This window comes from Callionymus lyra, chromosome 2, assembly GCF_982586985.1.
Source record: "Callionymus lyra chromosome 2, fCalLyr1.hap1.1, whole genome shotgun sequence".
Classification (NCBI taxonomy): Eukaryota; Metazoa; Chordata; class Actinopteri; order Syngnathiformes; family Callionymidae; genus Callionymus; species Callionymus lyra.
Genome location: NC_141819.1, coordinates 16,814,819 through 16,839,145, shown reverse-complemented (window position 1 = coordinate 16,839,145; position 24,327 = coordinate 16,814,819). Strand labels below are relative to the sequence as shown.

The window sequence follows — 24,327 nt, the reverse complement described above, 5'->3', positions numbered from 1 at the left end:
TCTGAGATGACAAATCCCGCTGACTCGTCGTGTCACGTTTGTCATCCCAGACACAGTCTGTGTGAGTTGGTTTGGCCGAGAAGGACACGTTTGTCAGGTTCGTGAATGTTCCTCGTTACTTCCAGCACATTTAAGCCGGAATTCTCTGTGTCTGAGAGCAAATGAAACACAATAGTTCCGTGTTTGCACCTGCAGGCCTGAGTCTAGACCTCAGGTTCAAATGCTGTGGGAGTGAAAGCAGGAAGTGAGAGACTGATGTGGTCGGATCAGAGTGTCTGTGATGTCTAGTCTTTCTGACTGAAATGTGTACAAACTAGTACTCGCTTGATTAAAATAATGTATTCAATCACATTAATGGGGTATGATTGATCACAAATAGAAAATACAGCTATTTGCTTCGTAACAACATATAATTGTTTTTTTTTAATAGAATCTTCTGTAATGATTGGTACTTTAATCTTGACTTCTATAGTAGAACTCTCTCGCAGTTATTTGAATGATGTTCTCCTCTACACGACTTCACCTTCACCCAGAGGGTCTGTGAGTGTCATGTGACCACCAAACTGCTTTACTTCAATGGGTCAGAGATGGTTTTATTTCATATGAAGAACTGAGAGACTTTTTCAACTCACCATGAACATGAAACCAGGAACTGACTGAAAAAAGTGCCTTTATCTTGTTTTGTGTAAAAATATTCACGCATCAACTTCGCAACGGAATACACAAAGAAATGACAATGTTAATGTTTACTTTTCCAACACCAGGCGGCGCCAGAAACACTGTTTTAAGAACTATGGATAGGGCCTTTAACATACAGTGTTGAAATAATAGACAGGCTGGTGATTTTTGTTTTGTTTTTTAAACTCAGCCAATCATTGAAGAAAACTATTTTGTGCATGCCTCAGCAAATTACTTAGGGCTACTGACCAAGAAGGTGAAATAAAGTTTTTTTTAGTGTAGTGTTAACAATTTAACACGTTTAATGACCAGAAACTTTTTTTTTTGTCATTGTTGGTATCCCAGTTACAGGACAGGGAAGATGGAATAGAGAACTGCTTCCATCATTAGAACAAGTCAGAAAAATGGAAGGAGTGAAAAGTATAAAACCAAGTATTGAAATTAAGCAAAATATGTAATAAATATGGGTTAGGGACTAGGAGTTAGGGGATAGGGATATGAAAATATGTATGTAATAAAAATTATTTTAATGTATTTTATATACACTCTCTTTTAAAACATTTGATATAAAATAACTTTTCATTTCAGTGAAATATATTTGAGATCCATTAATACTCACAAAAATAACAAAAAAAACAGAAACCCTATTTATATCCTCTTTAGAGACAAGTAATGAATAGTAGAGAGAAAGAAATAACTAATCAAATTGAGTTAATTTCTACATGATCTTTGACCTCATGAGGGCCACGTAAATGCAGTCAAGGGGCCACGCTTTGCCTGCATGAGAGAAGATCTCACGATGCATACTCTTCTAAACTCTACGGATGTGTTGCATGTTAGTAAACGTGTCTCCTGACAGGAGAGTAAATGTGGAAACCTGCCCGTCACTCTCCTTCCATCTGATCGGGAGCTGAAGTCGAAGCCAAATATGGAGCTGGAGGGAGAGTGAGCGCCTCGCACGGACGAGTGCTACGATATGGTGAAGTGTGTACGCGAACACGTGTGTCAGATAAACAGCCAGTCATGCTGGAGTGGACGGAGAGAGCGAGGCGCTGAAGTGATGGAGGGAAAGAGGGTGGGATGTGGAAACTGACGAAGGAAGAGGGGATGAACCGAAGCTACTTTCAGTCTCCTACTCCCTAGGTAGGTTCTCCTCGCCACCTTCTGTCCCCTTTAATCCTTCTCTCTTCTTCATCTTTCTCCAATTCTCACCTTCCTTCATTCCTCGCCACATCATCTCAACCCAGCAGACTTTGAAGCTGCAGTTAGTCATCTCGGTGAGGACAGACCGAACCAGCAGCCACCATGGAGGCCATCAAGAAGAAGATGCAGATGCTGAAGCTGGACAAGGAGAACGCCATCGACCGGGCGGAGCAGGCAGAGACGGACAAGAAGGCTGCTGAAGACAAATGCAAACAGGTGAACAAGACACGTGGAGATGGGTCGCTTTGAACCTGCTGGTATTTCCACTTTGCAATAAAACAACACATTTTGGACACATATTTTAAAAATGACTAATATTGTAGTAGTTTCTTCATATATTAAAGTGTGTGTTACGCAGTGACTAATTGTTTGGCAGCTTCCTGCTTGAGATTTTGGCTCCGGACGGATTTTTAGCATCACCTGCTGTTTCTGATATTACTTTTAAATAAACAGTGACTTTGTCATATTCAGAATTTATGTAAAACTAAAGGACAGACATAAATTGTGTGTTTTTAATATAACAAAAATGTACTTATTTTTTAAAAACACACTGTATATTATTGAAGGCGTTTTTTTAACTGGTGCGATTTTAAGAGATAATCTCATCAATAAAAATCAGAATATAATCCAAGATACAACAAACATGTAAAAGAAAAGTCTACATTTATGGAGTAAAAAGTAAGTCAATTACTTTATCTTATTATGATTATTGCATAAAAAACGTTTAAGAAACAAAAAGCTCTGGTTCTCGTGAACAAATATATTTCTTTCACATGGTATGCCATGATTCATTTTTATACATTAAAAATGCTCAATGAAAACTTTTTATAACTCGAAAAAAAAAAATCAGTTTTGACAAATACTAATATTAATATCAAATCAGTCGACTTTATATTGATAATTTATGACTCCGTTTGAAATTCTGGTATCAAACATACTATTAATTATAATAAATAAAAAATACAAAGACACTTTTTTCAAATTTCTAACATATATTTCACACAGTATGTGCATTAATAGATGCATAATCTAATTATCTAATAATCTAATAGAGTTTTTCAAAGGATTTATCAGCCATTTCTGAAAGGACATGTCAAATTTGATCTTACTAATGACTTCAGGATTCAAGATTTTGCATGTTCTGGTCCAGAGCCGACCTCAAACACGAAATAACTAAGAAAGAACTTACAGAGAGAACATGTTATGTTGGAGGGTTTGGTTCTTTATGGAAGTACAATAAAACCTGTTGAGCCACGTCATGACTACATCATGAAAATAGCACTAGATGACCAGACGATTCTTCTAAGAAAACATAAGTGTTGTGATACAACATTCCTCACTGCACGTTTATTTTAAACCTTGGTTTGTCAGATCTGCTTGTTTTTATAATCTAGTCTTTATTTCAGTTTACAATAAAGAGACTCCAAGCATTAAAGTTACTGGACAACCATTTATGGAAACTTCCTGTAGTTATTATGTTTCCTTAAATTCTGGATCAAGCTTTTTTTTCTTTTTTTTAATTCTGGGTATTTCCATACCTCTGTGGAAACTTAATATCTAACCTTGTTTTCATTCAAAACCAACTCACACCGTGAGAACGAACCATCTGACCATCAGCGACGTGAGTCATCGCTCCAACATCAAGCTGGTCCAGAGAAAGTCCCTGCAAATCCCGAAAGCTCCTCTTAGCAATCCAGCTTCTGGATAACTAGACCAGCAAGAACCAGCTCTAATCACCCTTTGAAAATGTTAATGGTGCGTTTATCTCGTTCATAATCAGCCGTCGGACACAAACATATACATGCAGGCCTCGGTCTTGTCACTGATAACTTGTGTAGACTGTGGGGAACAACAGTCAGTGTTGAGCATGTTGCAAAGAAAGTATCAATGTTTTTGATCTAGAAACAAATCCGGAAACATTAACGCTTAAGAGTAACAAAAGTGATTTTTAATGTTTATTACCTTTTTTTTCAAATAGTTATTTTTATTGGAGGAAACTAACATGGAAAAAAAAAATACATTCATTTTAGTACTTCTTTCTTGATATTTTTTACAAAAACAAGCAGACACAGGAAAAACCTATAAGGAATACAAATAAAATAAAATAATTCTGCATGTGTGGAGTAAAAAAAAGGAATTTTTAATGTTTATTACCTTTTTTTCAAATAGTTATTCTTAGAGGAAATTAACATGAAACAAATACATTCATTATAGTTTTTCTTTCTTTATATTTTTTTTACAAAAACGACCAGACACAGGAAAATCTTATTAGGAATACAAATGAAATAAAATAATACTAATAAAAAATAACTTTAAATACATTTTTAAAAAGTCGAAAGAGCTGTCATAGTCCAGTCCAGTCTGTCTGTAGGATTGGATGCAAATAATTCAATATAAAGAAAAAGAAAGACAACAGGAAATGGAATGAATGACTTTATTTTCGTATGTCCTTTCAAGATCAATTAGCCTGTGTAATTATGCATGAGCTGCTGAATTAAATAGATGAAACCAGTTTAGGGCAGTAACAGAAAACACAATGTAGGTGGGATTAGCAACCTAGCGCTTTTTAGCTTTATGGTTTAATTGCTTTATTTTATACTTAACTTTGTCTCATTAGTATGTTGTCAATATTAATAACAGGGTTACTAGAGTTGTGTTTAGGACACTAAACTTTTTTTTTTATACTAGTATAAAAGTGTTCCAAGAGATTAAACTTGTTGTAAAGAAGTTGAACATATTTATGAAATGATGTTGAGTGAAATCAAGTCCATATCGACCGTGACAAGATGTTTCACGCCGAGTTAGATCATCAATGGCCGCCCTGTCCTGGAGAGTTGTAGATGAACGTGATTGCAGTAAAGTGGAGGCTGGCGGGGAAACTTCAAATCTTATTAAAGTAATAAAAAAAGACAGATTCAAGTCATTGAGGAATAACTGTGATGTGTTGTGCAGCTGGAAGAGGAGCTGATGGAGCTGCAGAAGAAGATGAAGCAGACGGAGGATGAACTGGACAAATTCTCAGAGGGCCTGAAGGACGCTCAGGAGAAACTGGAACTGTCCGAGAAGACGGCAGCAGACGTGAGTGGACAATCATCCTTTTGAGGAGATGCTAAAGTGTTCCTCACTACAAAGCGGTGGGATGAGAATGTAAACACACACACACAGGTTATCTTGGCAGTGTAGGAACACGGTGGCAATTACGCCACAGCTGGACTGCTCTGAGCCTCTGCCAGCTGTGGCTTTACTTTGATCCTCCACGAGCGCTTGGGTGGACTTCAGAGGCTCTTGAATTCCAACTTCACCCGCTCTCTTGCAAGATGAGTGCAGAAGGCACGCATTTTTAAATGTCCTCCTCTGAGGCATAAACCATTGGGCGAGTATTGAACGCGTTCTCTTCCAATCAGACCGACGGCGTTTGAGTCCCTGATCTCTCCGTCACAACGGTGGCGCTTCACTACAATCGTGTCATTGTGTGCGTCCTGGCGAGGATATCCCAGGGAAGTGCAGGGTTGCAGTGCACACAAAGGACAGAAGGGAAGTGTCTGACTTTACAGAGCGAGGCCAAGAAGCGCTGGATTATCCTCACACGCTGATTAAATAAACTCTGGGAATAGTTCTGTGCAGACTCGTGTAAAGTGGGTCAAGCAGGGCCCCAGGAAGACGTCTTTTTTTTTTTTTTACCCAGGATTAAGATGGTGGAGCTCTTCAGTCAAGAGATAAAGTTCATTTCTGGTAGTTATCTGGAGACTCGGGGGTCTGTTAGTCAATAATTCAACTATTAAAGTCCATACAAAATACTTTTAAAAAAAGGATTTAATTCATATATTATCTTCAAATTGGTTGCCACCTACATAACTGCGATTCTACGATGCAACCAAGTTAAAGGGGAAGATATACGAGATAAATCTGGTCATCGCTCAGCTCCAGATTAGAAGAAGATTCAAGATCAACCAAACGTCTTTAACTGTCACATCTTAATGTATTTCAAGTATCAACAAATCGTCCTTTCATGAAGACTAATGCCAGACATTTTCAGACAATATCTACTACAAAACATGTTTATTTATTTGTTTGTGGCTACATTTAGCATGTATTTATTTATTTTTTGTGGCATGTCGAAATGTCAATTTTACATTATTTTTTAACAGGAAAACTAACAATTCTACTTCCCTTAATACTACGTTAATTTCATTCAGCAACATCTTTCATAACTTTCATCATCTTAACCTACAACTTAAAACGGGATCTCAAGGTGGGTTTGAATGTAACAAAATAGATCTTGTTTTTGTTTAATAGTTTTGCATTAAACACAGATGCAATTCAAATCAAATCTATTTAAAGTTAAATATTGTTAAATTATTGGTTATTTTGTGTTTCCTTTTCTTTTCCTATTTGAAGTTTTACTTCACCTTCAGTGTCTCTTGTAACAGAGGTGAAAAAAAAATAGGTGTTATGTCTTTTATATAAGTTTTTAATCTGTATTATTGCAAAACTATAAATAAAGTACACCCTATACCAGGGTTTATATTTCACCAAGGGCCACGTTATACGCCAGAACTGATTCTGAGTTGATGTAGAAAAGAAAACATTTTGGGTAAACTTAAACGCATATCATTTAATTACATAATTCAATTAAATATTCAGTTCTATTGAATATAAGATGGACACAAGATTATGATATAACAGGCTTTAGTTCAGAAAACGTTCTATTTATCTTACAATTATAAGTAATAATGAATTTAAACGGCAGTTCGCCGCACAGCTCTGCCCTGAACAGTGTCATCAACCTTTGTTGCTGATGTCATTTCATCGACTGTTCAGCAGCAGTCGAGCGTGACCTCGATGAGAGAGAGAATGACACGTTCGAGGGCGGCTGGGAAATTCGAACGCCGACCGCAAGAGGCAAACTGTCCGGCTGAACACGCGGCATGATTCACGGACGGTTCTGATATTTAGGTCATCGCGGGTTCCTGCCAGTCTGAACAATTGGACTCACTGTGGAAATCTTCAGGGACGGTTCGAGCTCAGACCGTCCGAGCGAACCGTCAAAATGTCTCAGTGGAAACAATCACTTTTTTTTTATGAGGATGGAAACTGTACTAAGTTGCAGAGAGAATGGTGGAGAGGGCAGGGGGAGGGTACTGGAGTGGGGGGGGCTCTGCTATGTCAGGAATGTAGCAAAGGCAAACATGGAGACCCTCACTTCTGTGTCTAATCCAATCAATGCTTCCAGCTTTTTTCCGGTACAAGAGATGCAACAGATTCTTTCTTCCAACGAAGTCACTGCAGCGTCCAGGCCTGCATGTTGACTGTGTTGACCGGTCAACAGTCGGTGCTCCATGAGTTATGAAGAACTGATCCTTGTGTCGACAAACACGCAGGTGGTAACTGATGCATGTTCACTTCTTTCCTGTGAGACAATCTCTCATAATCTCTCCAACAACAACACGTCAACACCGATTGTTGCAGCGACATAATCGCCAGACGCACCTATTTAGAGGTGAATTTATTTAATCCGCCCACACCTGTTTTCAATAGTAACGAACTTCATTCTCTATTTCTTATCAGCTTTGTGCTCACTTCTGTTGCTGATGTGTTCCACTGTGGGTGTATTTTGGTTACACACTAGACTCTGTTGTGTTTGTAGCTTCACCTCCGGGTTTAAACCAAGGCCAAGATCAAGCTTAAATCATATTATTCCTCGAATTCTGGCTTAGAGAAGTGAGTATTGGATGAAGATCCAACTTCACAACCACTCAGGAAACCTGTGGACTGTGTATCCTAAAAGCTTTTGTGGTGATTTTAAAATACACCCTGTTTAACATTAGTACAGGGTCATGGTGTTACATTTGGTGTTTACACACCATTATTCACACACAAATGACATGTTTCAACAAAATAATCCATTAAAAACTAGAGTAGATATTTCAATTAATATTTTTTTTGGTTGGTCATCTCATTATAAGTACATGTTCATAAATATATAGTTAAAATAGTGTTTACAACTCCCTCCACGCACTGCTGTGTGCAAAAATGTACTGATGTTTATTGTTGTTGATACATTTACGTTTTATTTCATTTTATGATATTTTATTTTATTATTCTATCTACATAATTATTTATTGTTTTATTTTAAAGTATTTTATTTATTGTTTCTACTATTTTTATTATTTATTAACTGTTGTTATATATTGTATTTTTTTTTTTATATGTGTACTGTATGTCTTAATACAATGTTTATGTATGTTTTATCTTTTTTCTTATTTTTTGTAGTGCCAATTTACATAGTCACAATGTAGAAAGAATAAAGAATCTATCAATCAATTAACCAAAAAAAGCACATGATAATAAGGTTAAATAAAAGCATCCCAAAAGGATAATAATAAAAATAAAGCCTATCTCATTATAAAGAGTCAAAATTGAAGATAACTTTTTGCGTAACAACATGTCTGTTTGGCTTCATGTGACGCAAATTTGGTCAGTGAGTTTAAAAAAACAACTAATAAGGAAGTTAAGATTATTTTTCTCACTTAAAACAATTTGTTAAAAATACATAATTTAAATTCTATAATAACATGTTCCTCTATTACATAAAAAAAAAAAACATAAATAAATATGATGACATAATTCAAATAAATTGAATGATTGGAAACCTCCGCAAATAATATAATTTAATGTCAATAAATCCAAACTACTGTCATGAGGCTACGATAGGGGTCAAGGTATTCACGCTTCATGGATTATGTTGTCAGATCAAAGAAAAATGATGGACTTGTGTTTTTAAAAAGTCAATAATTATGATTTATTTCCAGATTATGCCTGGAATTATACATTAAAACATGTTTTATTTTTGTACTTTCTAAAGTAAGCAGCAATGAAAGAAGAGTCAGTTGTTGTGTAAAAAAGCAGGAAGTTACTGATGCCAAACACTCATTTTAAAAACATGTTTCATCAGAGCTGCTTAGACCTGGCAGCGTCCATAGAGATCCACAGAGATCCACTGAGATCCACTGAGATCCACTGAGATCCCATCAGTCCCAGGGATCCGGGGCCACACTCTGGCCCCGCCTCCTGTGACTTCATCGTCCCAATCATCGCTCTCCTCCTCCGGCCTCCTCAGTCTGGCGCTCTCCGCTATTCTCTCGGCTCCTCCATTCCTTCCTCTCCTCTATTATCCGGACCAAAAAAAACAAAAAAAAAAAACTTCTTCTCATACATTCCCGAGGAGAAACTTCTTCAAAAAACTCGCTCCATAAACCAGCTTCTTCGGAAACACCTGGACACACTTCCTGGTTATATAACTTTTTTCTTCTTCTTGCACTTGAACATTCCTAACTCGGAAGGATTCGAGAACTTAAATCTGCTTTTATTTTAATTTAATTTTTTTAAAAAACGACCTATTTTTGAGGAGTTCTTCTCTCGCTGCTGTACACTCGTGAATCCGACTTTTTTTTTTTTGAGCGGTTCTTTTTTCCCCACGTCTAGTCTTAAAGCCGAGCCTAGAACCGTCCAACATGGCCAGTATAAACTCCCTGGATGCTGTGAAGAGGAAGATCCAGTGTTTGCAGCAGCAGGCGGACGAGGCCGAGGACCGGGCGCAGGTCCTGCAGCGGGAGCTGGACAGTGAGCGAGACCTGCGGGAGAAAGTGAGACTCGATCCATTTATACTCTCTTTAACGAAACACTTTTTTTTCTTTTATTCCTCAAAGAAAACTTCATGATTCATTTATTTCACGCTTCACTCAGTGGTTCTGGTTCTGGTTCTGACTCGGTGTCATTGATTCATTCGCGGGCGAGATTGAGTCACAATGTAAGGCGTTGGTCTGATGAAAAAAAAAAGAAAAAAGTTCTGGATTCCTGCTTTAGGTCAATGCGCATGCGCGGTGTACACAGGGTCCTGGAAAGTTATTGCCTTTTCATTATATTTTTGAAGGAATAGCAAACACACATTTAGATAGACAAATAGTACAAACGGGTTTAAAGACCTCCATCACAATAAGTCATTGGGAAAACAGACAAATGTACAACATCTATTATATTTACAAACGCTTAACCAAAATAAACAAGAGGATTAAAATAATGGATGAAAGTAATTAGAACTGAAAAAGACATTGATACACAGTCCTGAAGATAGAGGAAAAGAAAGAACTACATAATATTTCCCTGCAAATAGTGGAGTTTAATCTTATCTCTAATCTATAATCAGGACCAATGGTGAGAATTTGACCAAAGGAACTGGACAAACCAGTCATTATGACAGGTAATATCATACAAGAATCTGTAAAGTCAAAGCTTTCCTGACTTAAAAACTCATTAAAAGAATGAATTAGCAACTGGTTGATTTACTTGTTTTTAAACTATTAAAAGTATTTTTTTGTCAGACATGTTGATCTCTATAGCATAGCATTAATGGAGAAGTCAGAATACAAAATCAAAGATGTATTTTAGCCACTAGCTTTATTACATTATGCAAAGGATATTAAGTGAAACTATTCATTTATTCATTTCGTCCCAACTATCCTACCTAGTTTGAGATAAACAGTCTTATTTTGTTGTATTTTTCTACGATAGTTTTTATCAACTGACTGGTTAAAGCTTTTATAGAAGTCAGTGTCCACAGATACATATTTTCGTCAAAAGATTCATCCACTGTCATAAAATAATTTAGTTTTGTTATATTTTCTTTAGTGTAGCTGAAGGGTTTTGTACTAATCTCGTTGTTGGATTGTTTCAAATTATTTCACTTTACATTTGCAATTAAAGTTATATATTTGGTTGGGCAGCAGGTCAGAAGGAGGAAGTATTATTCTTTTTAAAATACTCCATACATCTACAACTGTAGCTAAGATAATGGTTGTGACACCAGTTACAAACATGAATGTCTAAATGTATGTCACAACACAATATATGCTGGTCATGCCCAGAAATCTGCTGAACTTTTCGGTAAAACATTACTTCTTATGTCAGATCTGTATTAAGATAACATATCATCAGTTAGTCTATGTTACGCAATAACCTGTCTAGCTTCATAGATTCCGAAATTTGGTTTTCATAGAAAAATGAGTTGATAGCCATTGATTTGATAAAATAGTTTCCTGGATATTTAAATGACATGGACTTTAGTGTGTTATCTAATTTCTCACGGACAACACACGAGTACATTTCTACTCTGGTCTCATTTTAAACTCCTAACATGTCAGCTCTCAGGTGAACTAAGGCGTGAACCTCCGCTCATTGTTTGGAAAGCGCTTGAGTCACTTGGGCATTCGGTGCCACCTGCCCCGCTCTGGAACCAGCCCACGCCGAGCGGTTTTACAGGCTGGACCTGAGGGGTAAAAATGCTTAGCTGCGCACTTAACTTTTACATGTGGCTCTTTATAGTGTATTGTGAGATAGTTAATGATAGGACGAGCAGATTCAAGGAGAGTGGGAGTGGAAGGTGTGGCTGTAAAGATATGAGGGCAGCCATGATGAAAGGAGCAGACTTTTGTTGCCGAGCGTCTGTGAGGTCACTGGGCGGTTCGACGTCAACGAGGTCTTTTCCCTTCGTTTCACCAGAACCTTCAGACTGTCTCCCTAAAGTCCTCCTGCTGGTTTTCAAAGCTGATATAAGTGAATGAAGTTGCAGGGCATCTTCAGATGGCTTGAGTTTCAGTTGCCCTCCAGGCCAGAGTGAACCCTGTAATAGCGTCCATCTTAAGTCAACCGGGGCGAAGTGCTTGTGTGGCAGAGCTCTGTGGCCCCACATGTGAATCATTAGGGAGACCTGCAGTTAATTCTTGGCACAGAAAAGCTTTTATTAGAGCACCAGCGGATCCAGACTGGAACATAACTGAGAGTGTTGAGGGAACGCATCATTGCCTGGAAACGTGGAGTCATTTTTCTTAGGCTGTAATTGCTAGTGTTACGTTCTTAAGTGAAATATCCAACATGCCTTTAAGTAAATATCGGACTTTATTATCGTCTATGGTCGGATGCTTGACGGTGCAACCCTTGCTAGAAATCTATTCTGTGCAGAAGGCTGTGGTAAAGTCCAGATAATGGTTTATTTTAGGCCATTTCTGCTTCTCTGGAAAAAAAAAATGTTCCTCAATCCAAGCCCTGACCCTCCCAGGATGTCAACCCGCCTCTCTGGTGCTATGTTTCCTGTGTTTCTACTTCCAACGCTTCCTGTCTCTGGACTGGAACCCCGAGCCAAGAGCACCACTAGTGGTTTAGCAGAACCTTCAAAGAGCTTGTGGTTCTGACTGAAACAAGTCAACACATGTTTCACTTGTTAAGTAAGAATCGTATGCATAATAGTGATTAAATGGTCTCTACATGTCGGTCTTGTGGAAGCTACAGTATAAATAACATGATTGGAAAGTACGAGTGTTTACTATAGTTCCTTAGAATACTTGGATACTTAAATGTATGCTATAACTGTTTAAATTGGACCTCATGTTGCAATGATACTGATAACCAAAAACATTTGATAAGCTAAAAAAAGCATTTTAGCTTTTTAGCTAGCAGCGTCATGTGTAAATTCAAAGATCTGCAGACATAGAACACAATGTAGCAACAAACTGGGCTATGGTTGAATAGATTTATTGAAGAAACAAAAAACAAAAATAGGTTGATATAAACTTTCATTATGTCCTGAGGTTCAGTTTTGTTGCTGCAGCGACTGTAATCATTAACATGTACTGAAACTAGCAATATATATGTTTCCGAGTAGAAACCGTGTCATTTTTTTCAACTTGGTTATTTGGACACTTTGTCATCATTCACTAGCAGTTCTCGAGTGAACGTTCAATCTAAATTCAGCCGCAACAACACATGTATTTAGTTTGTTCCACACGAGCTTCGAGGCTGATGTTGATCCCATATGTTTTGCTATATAGTGGCATCTTTCCTCTGCCAGGTTTGTCACTTCCCTCTCTTCTTTGGAATTCGTTCCGGGCAACAGTAACATTTCCATACACGTGGTGGTGAATGTTGTTAGTGGGTTATTTCTGTGTTTGTGCCAGCATCCAGCGAAAGAAATGTGTTTTTCGTAAATCTATCGAAATATATTGTGGATTAAGTTAGAAATATGAAAGTCATTTTCATGAATCTGGTGTGAATTTGTGGCTGAAATGAAGATCATATTCGCCACAAAGATGTGAGATACAGGAAGTGCTGTAGATGTTTTCTAAAGTACTCACAGCCTTCTTTAATGAACCAAATAGAGTTAATTCAATGCTGTGGTTCTAGTGAATGTGCCACAAGAACACTGAAGTACCAGCGTCACTGCATATTGACTCTGTGTCGAGGCATACAAATCTACAGAGGCCTGTTTGAGCGACAAACACAAAAAGCCCGATGCTTCACGAGAACCTGTGTCAGCTGGACTCTTGAGTGTAAAACATTTTATGGCTTCAGGATGTTTTCCTAACCTCGGTGAAGATTGAGCAGCACTTATTCCAAGTATCTTCGAAGCAGACATGTTCTAGAAAGTATATTTCAGAATTTTGTTCATTGGAAAATCACACATTGAATGATAAGCTATCTCTATATAATTTATATATAATACATATAAACACAGTATGGCAGTTTATCATTACAAAAAGAAACTTCACAGCATCAATAAGGTTTAATACCCTACTTCAAATGTGTCAGGAATAACTTCCTTATACCCGTGGACTTGTGTTGCTCATTAACCCACTGCCCCGGAATCTAATAGTAATTATATTTCTCCTTTACTTGTCCTTGATCCTGCTGCAAATACATGTAATACTCGCAGGTATTTTCAAGTCCCGAGAGGGCTGTGCTCTATACGTCTGGATCTGATGCTTTCACTTGATAGATAAGCTAGTGTAAGTACACCTGGCCTGAAGTCTGGGTGGGAAGTCTACATTCCTTTCAGAGCCAACCTGACCTTATATGGCTCGATGTGTCCCTGGTATCCAGGGAATGCAAAGTGGGCACTGAGGAAGAGGCTTGGTCGAAAAGAGGGAGAGATACCAGCTCCGAGCAAGATTGGCATGAAAATGACAGGATGTCTACAACCGACTTCCTGCCACAGTTTCCCTCATTGGCTGATAGTGCAGCGATAGACAGTGAGGGCTTCCTGAAAAATGGAATATAAATATAAATGTATAGCTTGTATTCAAAATGGGTGGAACAATGGGTTTGAACATTCAGTGATATTGTCAGTAAGATTATTTTTATTTTGCTACATGGTAGGGTTAACTACTAAACAAACTCTGTGCATATTTCCACCAATGAGCTAATTTCACACGTCAACACTAAATAGAATCAAATGCATTAAAAATTCCATGTTTGAAAATTGTGTTCTAACAACCAGGAATTGAACCTGCAGATCAAAACTCATAGCCCACCAGTGACACTTATTTCCCTGAGTTCTTAATGTGTTCATAGCAACACAAAAACAATGTAAAAATATCATTAACAACAGTAAAGTTAATCCACTTTAAATGATTATATTGTATGTTTTGTTTTATTAAGCCTAACATTTCTTGCTATTTTGTAACTGACTTGTTCACATGAGCAGCAGCAGCAGTTTGAAGCCATACAAGCGGATGATTCCTTTAAAACCTTCCTTACTCTAAACCAAATTCCACCAGCAAAAGTTTACCACTGGTAACTCAGCCTATTGGATGTATTTATTGTAGAAAAAAAATTAAAATATGAAATTAGGATAACAATTGTAAATGTCTCATACAATTCTACACTACTTCAAATTACGCTTATTTAGGTAAATCACTGTCCTAATTTAATGGAGATTAACATCAGTACTTATGTTACATTTAAAGATATCAATTTGAATTTTGGCAAAAGTAGTAATCAAGATGATTTTCAAGCTATTAAATAATAAAGATTATTGAAGTGAAAAGTATCTACACCTTTTGTTATTGTAACACATGTCGGGGCAATAGAATAATGACCTCCCAGGGGTCAGACAGTTCAACGATACAGTCGAACAGAACGTGATTTATTTTAAAAAGAGCGATTGTGTAAAGTGTAAAGTGGTTGTTTTGGTTAAGCAACTCTTGTTGAAGGTTCAGCGATCGCGAGGAATGAGTGCCAGTGTGACACTCGGCACTAAACACAAGGTGGCCTCTGTCTTCGAGGGGATTCCCCTCTTAAGATTGTGTGGATGACACCGGGTTGCACATATTTTATCACCAGAGCAGTTCGGCACAAGCGTATATTTAGCTGTGTGAGGAACCCTCATACTTACTGGTTGCTAACTGCTCATTATGGGCCTGTTTGTCTGACTGTGTGTGTGCAACTGTGACCTTAACCCATGAAAAGAATGTTTTGTTTGTGCACACGTCATATACCTCACAGATCGCCACTTCTCTCCGACATTTGGAAAGGAAGTGTGAATTTTTCTGGTGGCAGGGAAGGGGATTGTGTTTCCCAGCAGCCATCTGCCGCCTCGACACGCGCGTGTGCGAGCGATGGCGTTTCAAGATGTCGAGGCACATTTACGACGTTTTTCATTCATTCGTCCTGCGTTCGTTCTCTCCGTCTACGTTTAACACGGACAGACGTTTCCTGTCTGGTATCGGCCGCCTCACCTGGCAGCACCGGGTGAGGCGGGGTGTGACGTGGGAACGAAAACAAAGAACGAGGGCAGAAATCTAGAGAATGGAAAGACTGACGGCTTTTACCCGGCGCTTTAGAAAACGATGAAATCGTGGCTAAAAAGTCAGATTGGGGTTTGTGTGCTCCTCTGGAAACGATGCTTTCATTTCCTGAAGTCGGTGACAGAGTGGAAGAGACTGAAATGGAAAGCTATTTATTCTGAAGACGGACTTAATAACCCGTTCACCCCTGTGCTGACGTGGCATTTCTGCCATCGTTTCTTAAGCACTGGTTATAAACCCGCACACCTCAAGTCTCATCGCTTCGCTCGTGAGCCAGATTCAGGGCCCGAGCGATGAAATCTACTCAAGGACCACATTATACACCAGGACTGTAGCGAGGAGCCAGCATTAAAAATAAAAAAGGGCCAAAAAAGGGCAACATAAAAGACACCAAACTATGCCAATAAAATATTTATAAACCATGCAAACCAAACTGTGCTCTGTCTTTAAAAAAGTACATAAAAAAACGTATTTTTCTAATTAAGACTTGAATTATGAATTCAATTATTTTGAAGGGGAAGAAATATTCTCCGAAAGGACAAAGAGAAATAAGGGAAAAGTCCTAAACAATAAAATAAAAAACATGTGTAGTTCCTCTTTAAATTAACTTAATTAATAACTCATTGTTTTTAATCCGTATGTATTGTGTCCTTGCGTTCTTCTGAAAGGAGCCTTTCTAAAGAAAATATTATAATAATAATACAAAAATAAAACAGTTGTCAGGAACATCTTCTCCATGTTCTACTGGGATCGGTTCTACTCCGACCTCATGAGAGCCACATAAGTAGAGTCAAAGTCCATTCATGATACTTTCTGTATGTTGACTGTCTCCTGCTTTTTTAAAACTATTTCTGAACTTCAGAATTACTGTTAGCTAACCGGCACCAGCTTATCTGATTTAACATAATTGTTTAATCAGTAACAATAGCTTTCTCCTTTTATTTACTCTGTGCTGGTTTGACTCATCAGACCACGAGGATTTCCTGTGTTCTCGACAACCTTAAAGAAATAACGTTGGCTTTGTCGCTTCTAAACGGGGGATGAGATGAATCACATCTTCGTAAATCTCTTAATCTCAAATTACATCTAGTCAACTCAAATGTATGATTTGAATAATAGTGGATATATCTGCGAGTGTGTGTTGAGTTTCAGTTCTCTACTGAACGTCTGAGACAAATCACCATCATTGTTTTGTCCTTTAAACTTTGAACCTGTGGTTACATCTAGAGGAACTACCTGGAACATCTTGTTGTAATACTGCAGCATTTAAACCCATTTGAGTAAAACCAAGATGGCAGAAGTAAAAATAAACATTTAACCTGAATTTTCAAATATAATCCAGTTTTTTCTTTCAACAATGAAGTCTTTCAGTTGTCACCAATAATTTATCTTTTTTTACGGTTTGAAAACACAAGTATGAATGTGTATCACTAGTTGTGTGCTTGTTGTTGTGATCCAATCCCCCTCAAAACTTGGATGATCCTGTTCTCCAGTTTGGTTTAGTTTTACATAAATAAACTGACCTAGTTGTGTTTAGATCCATTAGCAACTATTCCACTGTAAAGAATTCTCTCTCATTATGATCCAGTTTCCGGTCGCTGGGTTGTAAAAAAGGAAGATTTTCAACCACCTGTACTCGGCGTGGAGTTGTGACTTGCAAACTAACCTCTGGACCGAGCGACGAGCTAATGAGTCACTGACCCAATAACTGCTGCAGCTGTGCACAGAGGCCTGTTTGTGTGGCAGAATCATGGCCGTTTGTTCAGGTCCGACCCGGTCACCCGCCTCTTTCTGTCGCACATTTCTTTAACAAAACACAAGAAACACATTTTTCGGATGTTTGTTTTCTTGACTCTTGAGGAAATGTGATCTGTTGACTTTCTCCTTCCTCCCTGCCTTGTTTACCGGCCCAGATAAGAACCCAGTCGAGCTCTTCATTCACTCAGAAAATGGAAATGTCATTCAAATCTTTAGCCAAGATGTTGAAGGGCAGAAACCTTTGGATGAAAATCTCTCTGCTTCTATTGAATCTCTCCTTGTCACAATTACTCCTTCATCGATCAGAGGAACTTGAGCTACCTCAGGGAAGAGAAATGATAAGAATGCAGGAGCCTGAACGCATCATGGATATATTGGGAGGTTGGCAAAGGACGAGGAGGTAATTACAATGGAGTCAAGCTATTACAGGCCCTGCTTGTGGTTCTTACAGGAAACGCAGACTGCAATTGAAACACGTCATGTGATGATCGTCTACTTTCATTCTGGGTTTTTTTTAACGTATAATTGTAACAGTATGTTTTTGAGTTTGCTGCTGGATTTAAAACATATTTATCAGTCATTATTGTTCTACTGAATCAGAAATAATTCTCCTTTTTTTAAGTTTCATTAGATATTTTATAGTGCGGAAGCATTTGAATAACATTAATTATTTATTTCCTTAAAAATAGTTAAGAAAAAATCATTATTTGTTCTAGTTGTAGTCATTTGTGGCCCTTAACATGATAATCTGCAGCCGTCCATTTATTGTCTTAAGATTTTATGAGTGCAGAAAGAGCAAGAGATTTATTTTAGATGGTTAAACAATAAATATAATCACCCCGAATGTTACAATTTCTATAGTTTTTATTTTAAAGTTAAGATGGAACAGATTTGTAACATAAAATAACACATATCATAAGACAAAAACTTCCCATTTTCACAGTGAAAACTCACAAAATTCCATAATACATTAAACATCAAAACAAGGTTTTCTGTTCATTTATTTTTGTCAAGCAATATTGACACATTTTAAGTGCTAAAAATCTTAAATGGTTTTAGGCACTTTTGCCCTTCAGCAAGCACAGCAAACACAAGTTTATATTGCACCATTTATCAAACTTATTCTTAAAAGATGACCATTTATGTCGCTCTAAATCTTGCGAAACAAACAACAGTTCGTATCTTTGTCCAGTGCAACATCACGCTGAGTTTTCATGTCCAGATTCGTGAAGCTGTAACTGTGACCCGACACCCCGAATGACCCACTGAGCCTCTGATTTATTGAGTTAAGGGGGAAGCGACATCTTGAACAGTTCAAACTGAAATGAATGGCCTAAATTTATCTCCCTCTTCCCTCCCTTTTGCTTTGTCTTCCTCTCAGGCGGAGGGTGATGTAGCAGGTCTGAACCGCAGGATCCAGCTGGTGGAGGAGGAGTTGGACCGGGCCCAGGAGAGACTGGCCACGGCGCTGCAGAAACTGGAGGAGGCCGAGAAGGCTGCAGACGAGAGCGAGAGGTCAGTCTGTGTCGCTGGAGGAAACCATTTCACTTGTGGTTTGAACTCAAAGGATTATTGTCTGAGCAAAACATGTTGGCAACGAGGACACAAAGTTAATAAACAGAGACGAGTTCTATTTTTTGATATAGTGTGTAGATTAGGAATAACCCGAAACCACTTTTTACGTCTAATATCATAGCATGGAGTTGACCAGTCTGATATACCAATATAATACTGCACATCCTGTGTTTATCACTAGTACTAACATAGCTTTATTTTTGTTTGGAAGTTTGGGGAAACACAAACAAAAACAATATACAACATTCAAACTACAAAAAACATCGGGATAGTACACAGTATACAGCGAACACACTGTATTTCAAGTCACATGAAATTTTAAAATTACTACTATTTTAAAGTCCCATTTAAAACTACACAATTTATTTTTAAAGCAGGATCCAATTCACTTACTGACAATATTCAGAAAATGTATTATGACACAGACGGAGGGTTAGAACTTAAAAAAACATTGTCATTAATGAAAAAAAAAAGCATGTGTATTTTGGTTGTTGTTGAGGATCTATGGGAGACGATAGACAAATGGTTGAAGCAAAGAACTAATATAAATGGATTAAAAAAAGTAAATCTTTGGGAGTTATATGGCTGAGTTGTGTTAAGGGATGACTTGTTTTGTTGAATGTAATAATATTTATTGTGTAACTAATACATAGAAAAGTATTAACAATTGTTAATAATATCCGCTGGCGATATTCATGATTATATCAATTGTTAATTAAATTAAATGGTACAATTAGATAGGTAAGAAAGAGGTTTTACTTCTACCTATTCCTTTTATGACGCTGCTGCATTGTAGTTTTTTTTGTTGTTGTTGCTTAAATTAATTAATTCCAACTTGAATGATCTGTTTAATTTTTGTAATTAAAAAAGGCATCAAACTGAGGACTTTTGAGCAAATAAACTACTCATAACATCAATCTTTACGTTGATGAATATCAACAAAACTTGTAAATGTGATGTGACCCCAAATGTGACACCAGTCAAGCTGCAATTGTGGAAAAAATGGAAACATTCACAGGGAAGATTGATAAGAAAGACACAATTTACAACAAAAATAAAATGTGTTCGAAGAGAGGAGAAAACAGGCAGAAAATAACCACTTGATTTAAGGTCTTGGAAAAGAGTTTGTAATTTGAGTTATTTACATTTAAATGCACGGTTCAAGCCGGCATGTTCCTCCTCTAGTTGGCGCCACATCAGTGCATGTTTAAACAACGACCTCTGGTCCTGACTCCACAGAGGGATGAAGGTGATAGAGAACCGAGCGATGAAGGACGAGGAGAAGATGGAGATCCAGGAGATGCAGCTGAAGGAGGCCAAACACATCGCAGAGGAGGCTGACCGCAAATACGAGGAGGTGAGACGACAACAGAAAACACGAGCCTTGCAGAGCTCATGTTAAAAGCATGTGTTGAATTATAACAGGTCGCTCGCAAGCTGGTGATTCTGGAGGGAGAACTGGAAAGAGCTGAGGAAAGAGCAGAGCTCTCAGAATGGTAAACACTTACTGTACACGACCACGTAGTTAACAAACACTCTGCTGTTTGGCAATAGAACTGACATTGTATCTCTGTCCACAGTAAAGCTAGTGACCTGGAGGAGGAGCTGAAGAATGTGACCAACAACCTGAAATCCTTAGAAGCCCAGTCTGAGAAGGTGAGTTGTTGGCATGAAAGCAAAACACTTGCAAGATGACATTAGAAAAAGATCCGGTGTGTCCAGGTCACATGATCATTTTTATTTTTTTGCCGTAATTCATATGAAATAAAACAATAACAATGTATTAAAAATAAAATTAAAAATAATATTGACCTTACACAAATGAGATATTGCCCTCTTAACAATGGTAATGTTAAGCAAAATAATACTAAATCTCTGTAGTATTGTTGATGTTCATGGCACTTACTGTTATGGTTGTTATTGATAATAAATCATTTTATTTAGTAGTTATTTTCATATTGCCTTATTATGACTAGTAAAAGAGATACACATTTACAGAAAAATGCTAAAAAGGGTAAATATTAAATAAAGGTAGATGATGTTAAATGTCTTGAACCCCTTGTTTCCTGCTATTTTCTGTCAAATCAAGTGATTATCTTGTTGATCAATGGCACGGTTTGATTCTGATCAATATTTATATGTTTTATTATCTTCTTACTTGTAGGTGTTCTGTCATCGTAATGCATCACATTGAGAATATGTTGTATAAGCTGTCATCACAAGGATTTGTTATTTTAGAATATTACTTGAAAATATATTTTTACTCCACTATGATTTCATAGATCATAATAAAGAAAACAACAAGTAATCTGTAGACTTAACAAGATCAGAAATTGATATGAATACAGGCTCTTATAGCTCATTTGTCCCATTTCAGTACAGATGCTATTAGATGTTAGCATAAAAGCATTAGCTTTTGAGCACTCATGGCAAATTTACTCATAATGGAGAAAATGACATATTTTGATAAATATATTGAGTTGTGTGAAGCTGTGGGCAAGAATAACTACAAAATCTAAAAGCTGAACATGTTGAGGAAGAAGAAAAAACTATTCCTCTCCCGCCTGAAGCTAGCAGGAGTAGCAATGCTAATGCTAGCAGAGCTAACAAAGCTTAGACCAGTAACTTACACGGTGTCACGTCATGTCTCCTCAAAAGTTATGATAGAAGTGATCAAGAGAGAAATAGTACCGTTGAGAAGAAGATTCTGATTAATAATGGGACGAGATTAAAGGGTGTCTCAAGTAAATTATATGATAAAATAATGAATAAAAAGTCCTTCAGATTATTATTTATTTATCGACTTGCAATATATTTTAGATTAGTTTAGTTTGAAAAAACATTTTGATGCAATTTTAACTAACTTTGCTACAAAAAGACACTTGGGTTGAGTTAATTGTCACGTTTTTTTCAATATATTTATAGGAAAATGTGTTAGAATAGAGATAATAACTGATTGTTCTCTGTTATCAGTACTCTGAAAAAGAAGACAAGTACGAGGAGGAAATCAAAGTCCTGACTGACAAACTGAAGGAGGTGAGATTGATTCACTTTTTTAAATATTTTTTATAAATTGGTTAATAGTAGTTGATGCTTATCAGATGAAAACAGTTGAAGTTCCTTCACTGCAAGTCAAGTTTCTGTCCTAATCTGTTGTGTTTGCCCGTCAGGCTGAAACTCGTGCAGAGTTTGCAGAGAGGACAGTTGCTAAACTGGAAAAGTCGATCGATGACCTGGAAGGTATGACATTCTTTCTTCAGAAGGGAATAAGAAGTACATCTCAATGTTCATGGCGTCTTCAGACAAGTAGCAAATATTCATGTTTTCTAACCTGATTTCCCTTCATCTTTACAAATCCTGATTTGTCTATGTATTTTCTTCCTTTTTCTCTCTGTTCCTGCTTTTCGGCTTCTTTTCGCTGCTGACCTTGGCCTCCGCTCATTCTCCCTGTCAACCTCCAGATGAATTGTATGCTCAGAAGCTGAAGTACAAGGCCATTAGCGAGGAGCTGGATCATGCCCTCAATGACATGACATCTCTGTAGAGGCTTTGTTCTTGCTCTAGTTCATCTGCAGAGACAACAAGGTTACTTAACCGGAGGGGCTCGTCTGAACCTTCTTCCCCTCTCGCATCAACATTAAAGTACTTGTCTTTCCTCCTAAGCTGCTGTCCTCATCCCTTCTTTTGTGTTTGAAAGTATTTATTGTGTAGCTTCTCACACTGTATTAGCAGGAACTCTTTGTCTGTCTTATCAAACTGATGTTGTCGAAAAGGTGAGGTTTGAGTTTTTTAGTGTGACTTCAGCTTTCTCACTTTTTTGTGTTTTTTTTGTTTAAATATGTTCACCTTTGGTTTACAGATATGTTGCAGAAACACCTGTGTGTGAATCAGGTCACAGTGTTCTTAGTTGGCAGTGTCCATGTTATATGATGGGTCATGGTAAAAGTCCAAAACCCTTTAGTATAAACTACGTAAATATGGGAGCACATTTATTTTTTAATTCCATGTCTGGTTTACAGACACATTATTCAACCTGGAGGTTAAAGTAAAGGATAAATAATAGGTTATGAGGAAGTGAAAACATATCCTGGAGTGAACATACCTTCTTATCTGGCTTCAACAGATCATTTATCTGCCGCATATTTCGTAACCTTTGGTCACATGACTCAGATGAATATTATTGTATCTACAGTCATCGACGAAACTGACTTTATTTGAAATAGACGAAGACATTTTCTTCGTTGGCATCTCTTGCAGTAAAGTAAACTTCTTATAATCTTTATTTAACATCAGCAAACTTGTTCTGGCTGAGAACCATGGACTCAGATTTAGAGATGCTGATTTTAATCCGTGCTGCTTCACACATAAAATACTTTTAAAACATCACTCATCAGGATGTTATCTCCATGTCCTGCACTCCATGATGTGCATATTCCAATTCTCCTAGAGGGGGATTTTTCCCAGGATCGGGGATGTTTGTTCTACGATTATAAAATGGACACTGCCTGACACCAGTTTTTGCATGGACAACACAGAAGTGTGCGTTTTTTTTGCATGTACCACAAGTTCAATACACTTTCAGGTTGAGACTTTCCCACAGTCTTCTGCACTTCCATCACGAGAATGAGTCCCAGCTGCTTGAAAAGTTCATCAACAATTGATTAATTATGTTCTTCTTGTTTCTGCAGACAAACTATCACAGGCCAAGGAGGACAATCTGTGTATGCACCAAGTCCTGGACCAGACCCTGCACGAACTGAACACCTTATAAACACACACACACACACAGGAGATATCACATTCCGTTTGATTTCATTCCACATTTCAAGCAGTAAAATCTCCCTCCTGTTTAAAAATGGGATTAACTTAATTATTGTCCCTTGATGGTTTTGTTTTGTATTCTTTGTTTCTTTCTAAAGCACATCTTTTACTCTTTTTTTTTATACAATGAAGTCACATTTGTATTTTTCCAGCTGGATACCACTTCTTCGGAAGTCTAGAATCTCAAATCTTAACTCGTTATCTATGAGGCACATCGACCTCTGACCTTGTTTTATAATTGTTAAGCTGATGATTCCTCCTCGCCATTCGTCTTCCAAGTGCCACCTGGTGGTGAAGTGAATAACTACAGAAGTTTCTGCAAACGTTTTATGTAGCTTAAATGTACATTTCTTAAAACACTGTACAGCACCAACAAGCAGAACACCTCACCACTGTCGACGAGTACTCTCTGTATGCTTTTGATTTTTTTTTTTTTTTTGCATCATTACTTTCCATGTCAGAGGAACTTTCGAGACCAAAGAACGCTCATATCACATGCTTGTTAGTGTTTCATTTTCGTTTTGGTCATTTCATTCCCTCACAGCAGGGCCCATGAGTAGCTTCAAAATTAGAACATTTATAACTTTCTTTCCATTCATCACAACCACCTTTCTTTTTCAACTAATAAATGTTTTACAGAAATCAAGACCTTTGT

At 37.4% G+C, this 24,327-nt stretch overlaps 1 protein-coding gene across 3 annotated transcripts; it reads left to right on the top strand.

Annotated features, from left to right (window-relative positions):
* Positions 1–1,923: 1,923 nt before the first annotated feature.
* tpm4a (tropomyosin 4a) lies at positions 1,924–24,318 on the top strand. 3 transcript variants are annotated; one of them, XM_087783733.1, is made up of 9 exons: positions 1,924–2,097; positions 4,834–4,959; positions 18,658–18,791; positions 20,091–20,208; positions 20,277–20,347; positions 20,432–20,507; positions 21,825–21,887; positions 22,022–22,091; positions 22,313–23,504. In XM_087783733.1, the coding sequence occupies exons 1-9, from the start codon at positions 1,984–1,986 to the stop codon at positions 22,393–22,395; spliced, it is 855 nt and encodes a 284-aa protein (XP_087639859.1). In that variant the 5' UTR covers positions 1,924–1,983; the 3' UTR covers positions 22,396–23,504. The 3 variants fall into 3 exon arrangements, with proteins under 3 accessions (XP_087639859.1, XP_087639858.1, XP_087639860.1); XM_087783732.1 differs by lacking the exon at positions 22,313–23,504 and adding an exon at positions 23,540–24,318 and having other exon boundaries at positions 1,926–2,097; XM_087783734.1 differs by lacking the exons at positions 1,924–2,097; positions 4,834–4,959; positions 22,313–23,504 and adding exons at positions 9,005–9,527; positions 23,540–24,318.
* Positions 24,319–24,327: the final 9 nt, after the last annotated feature.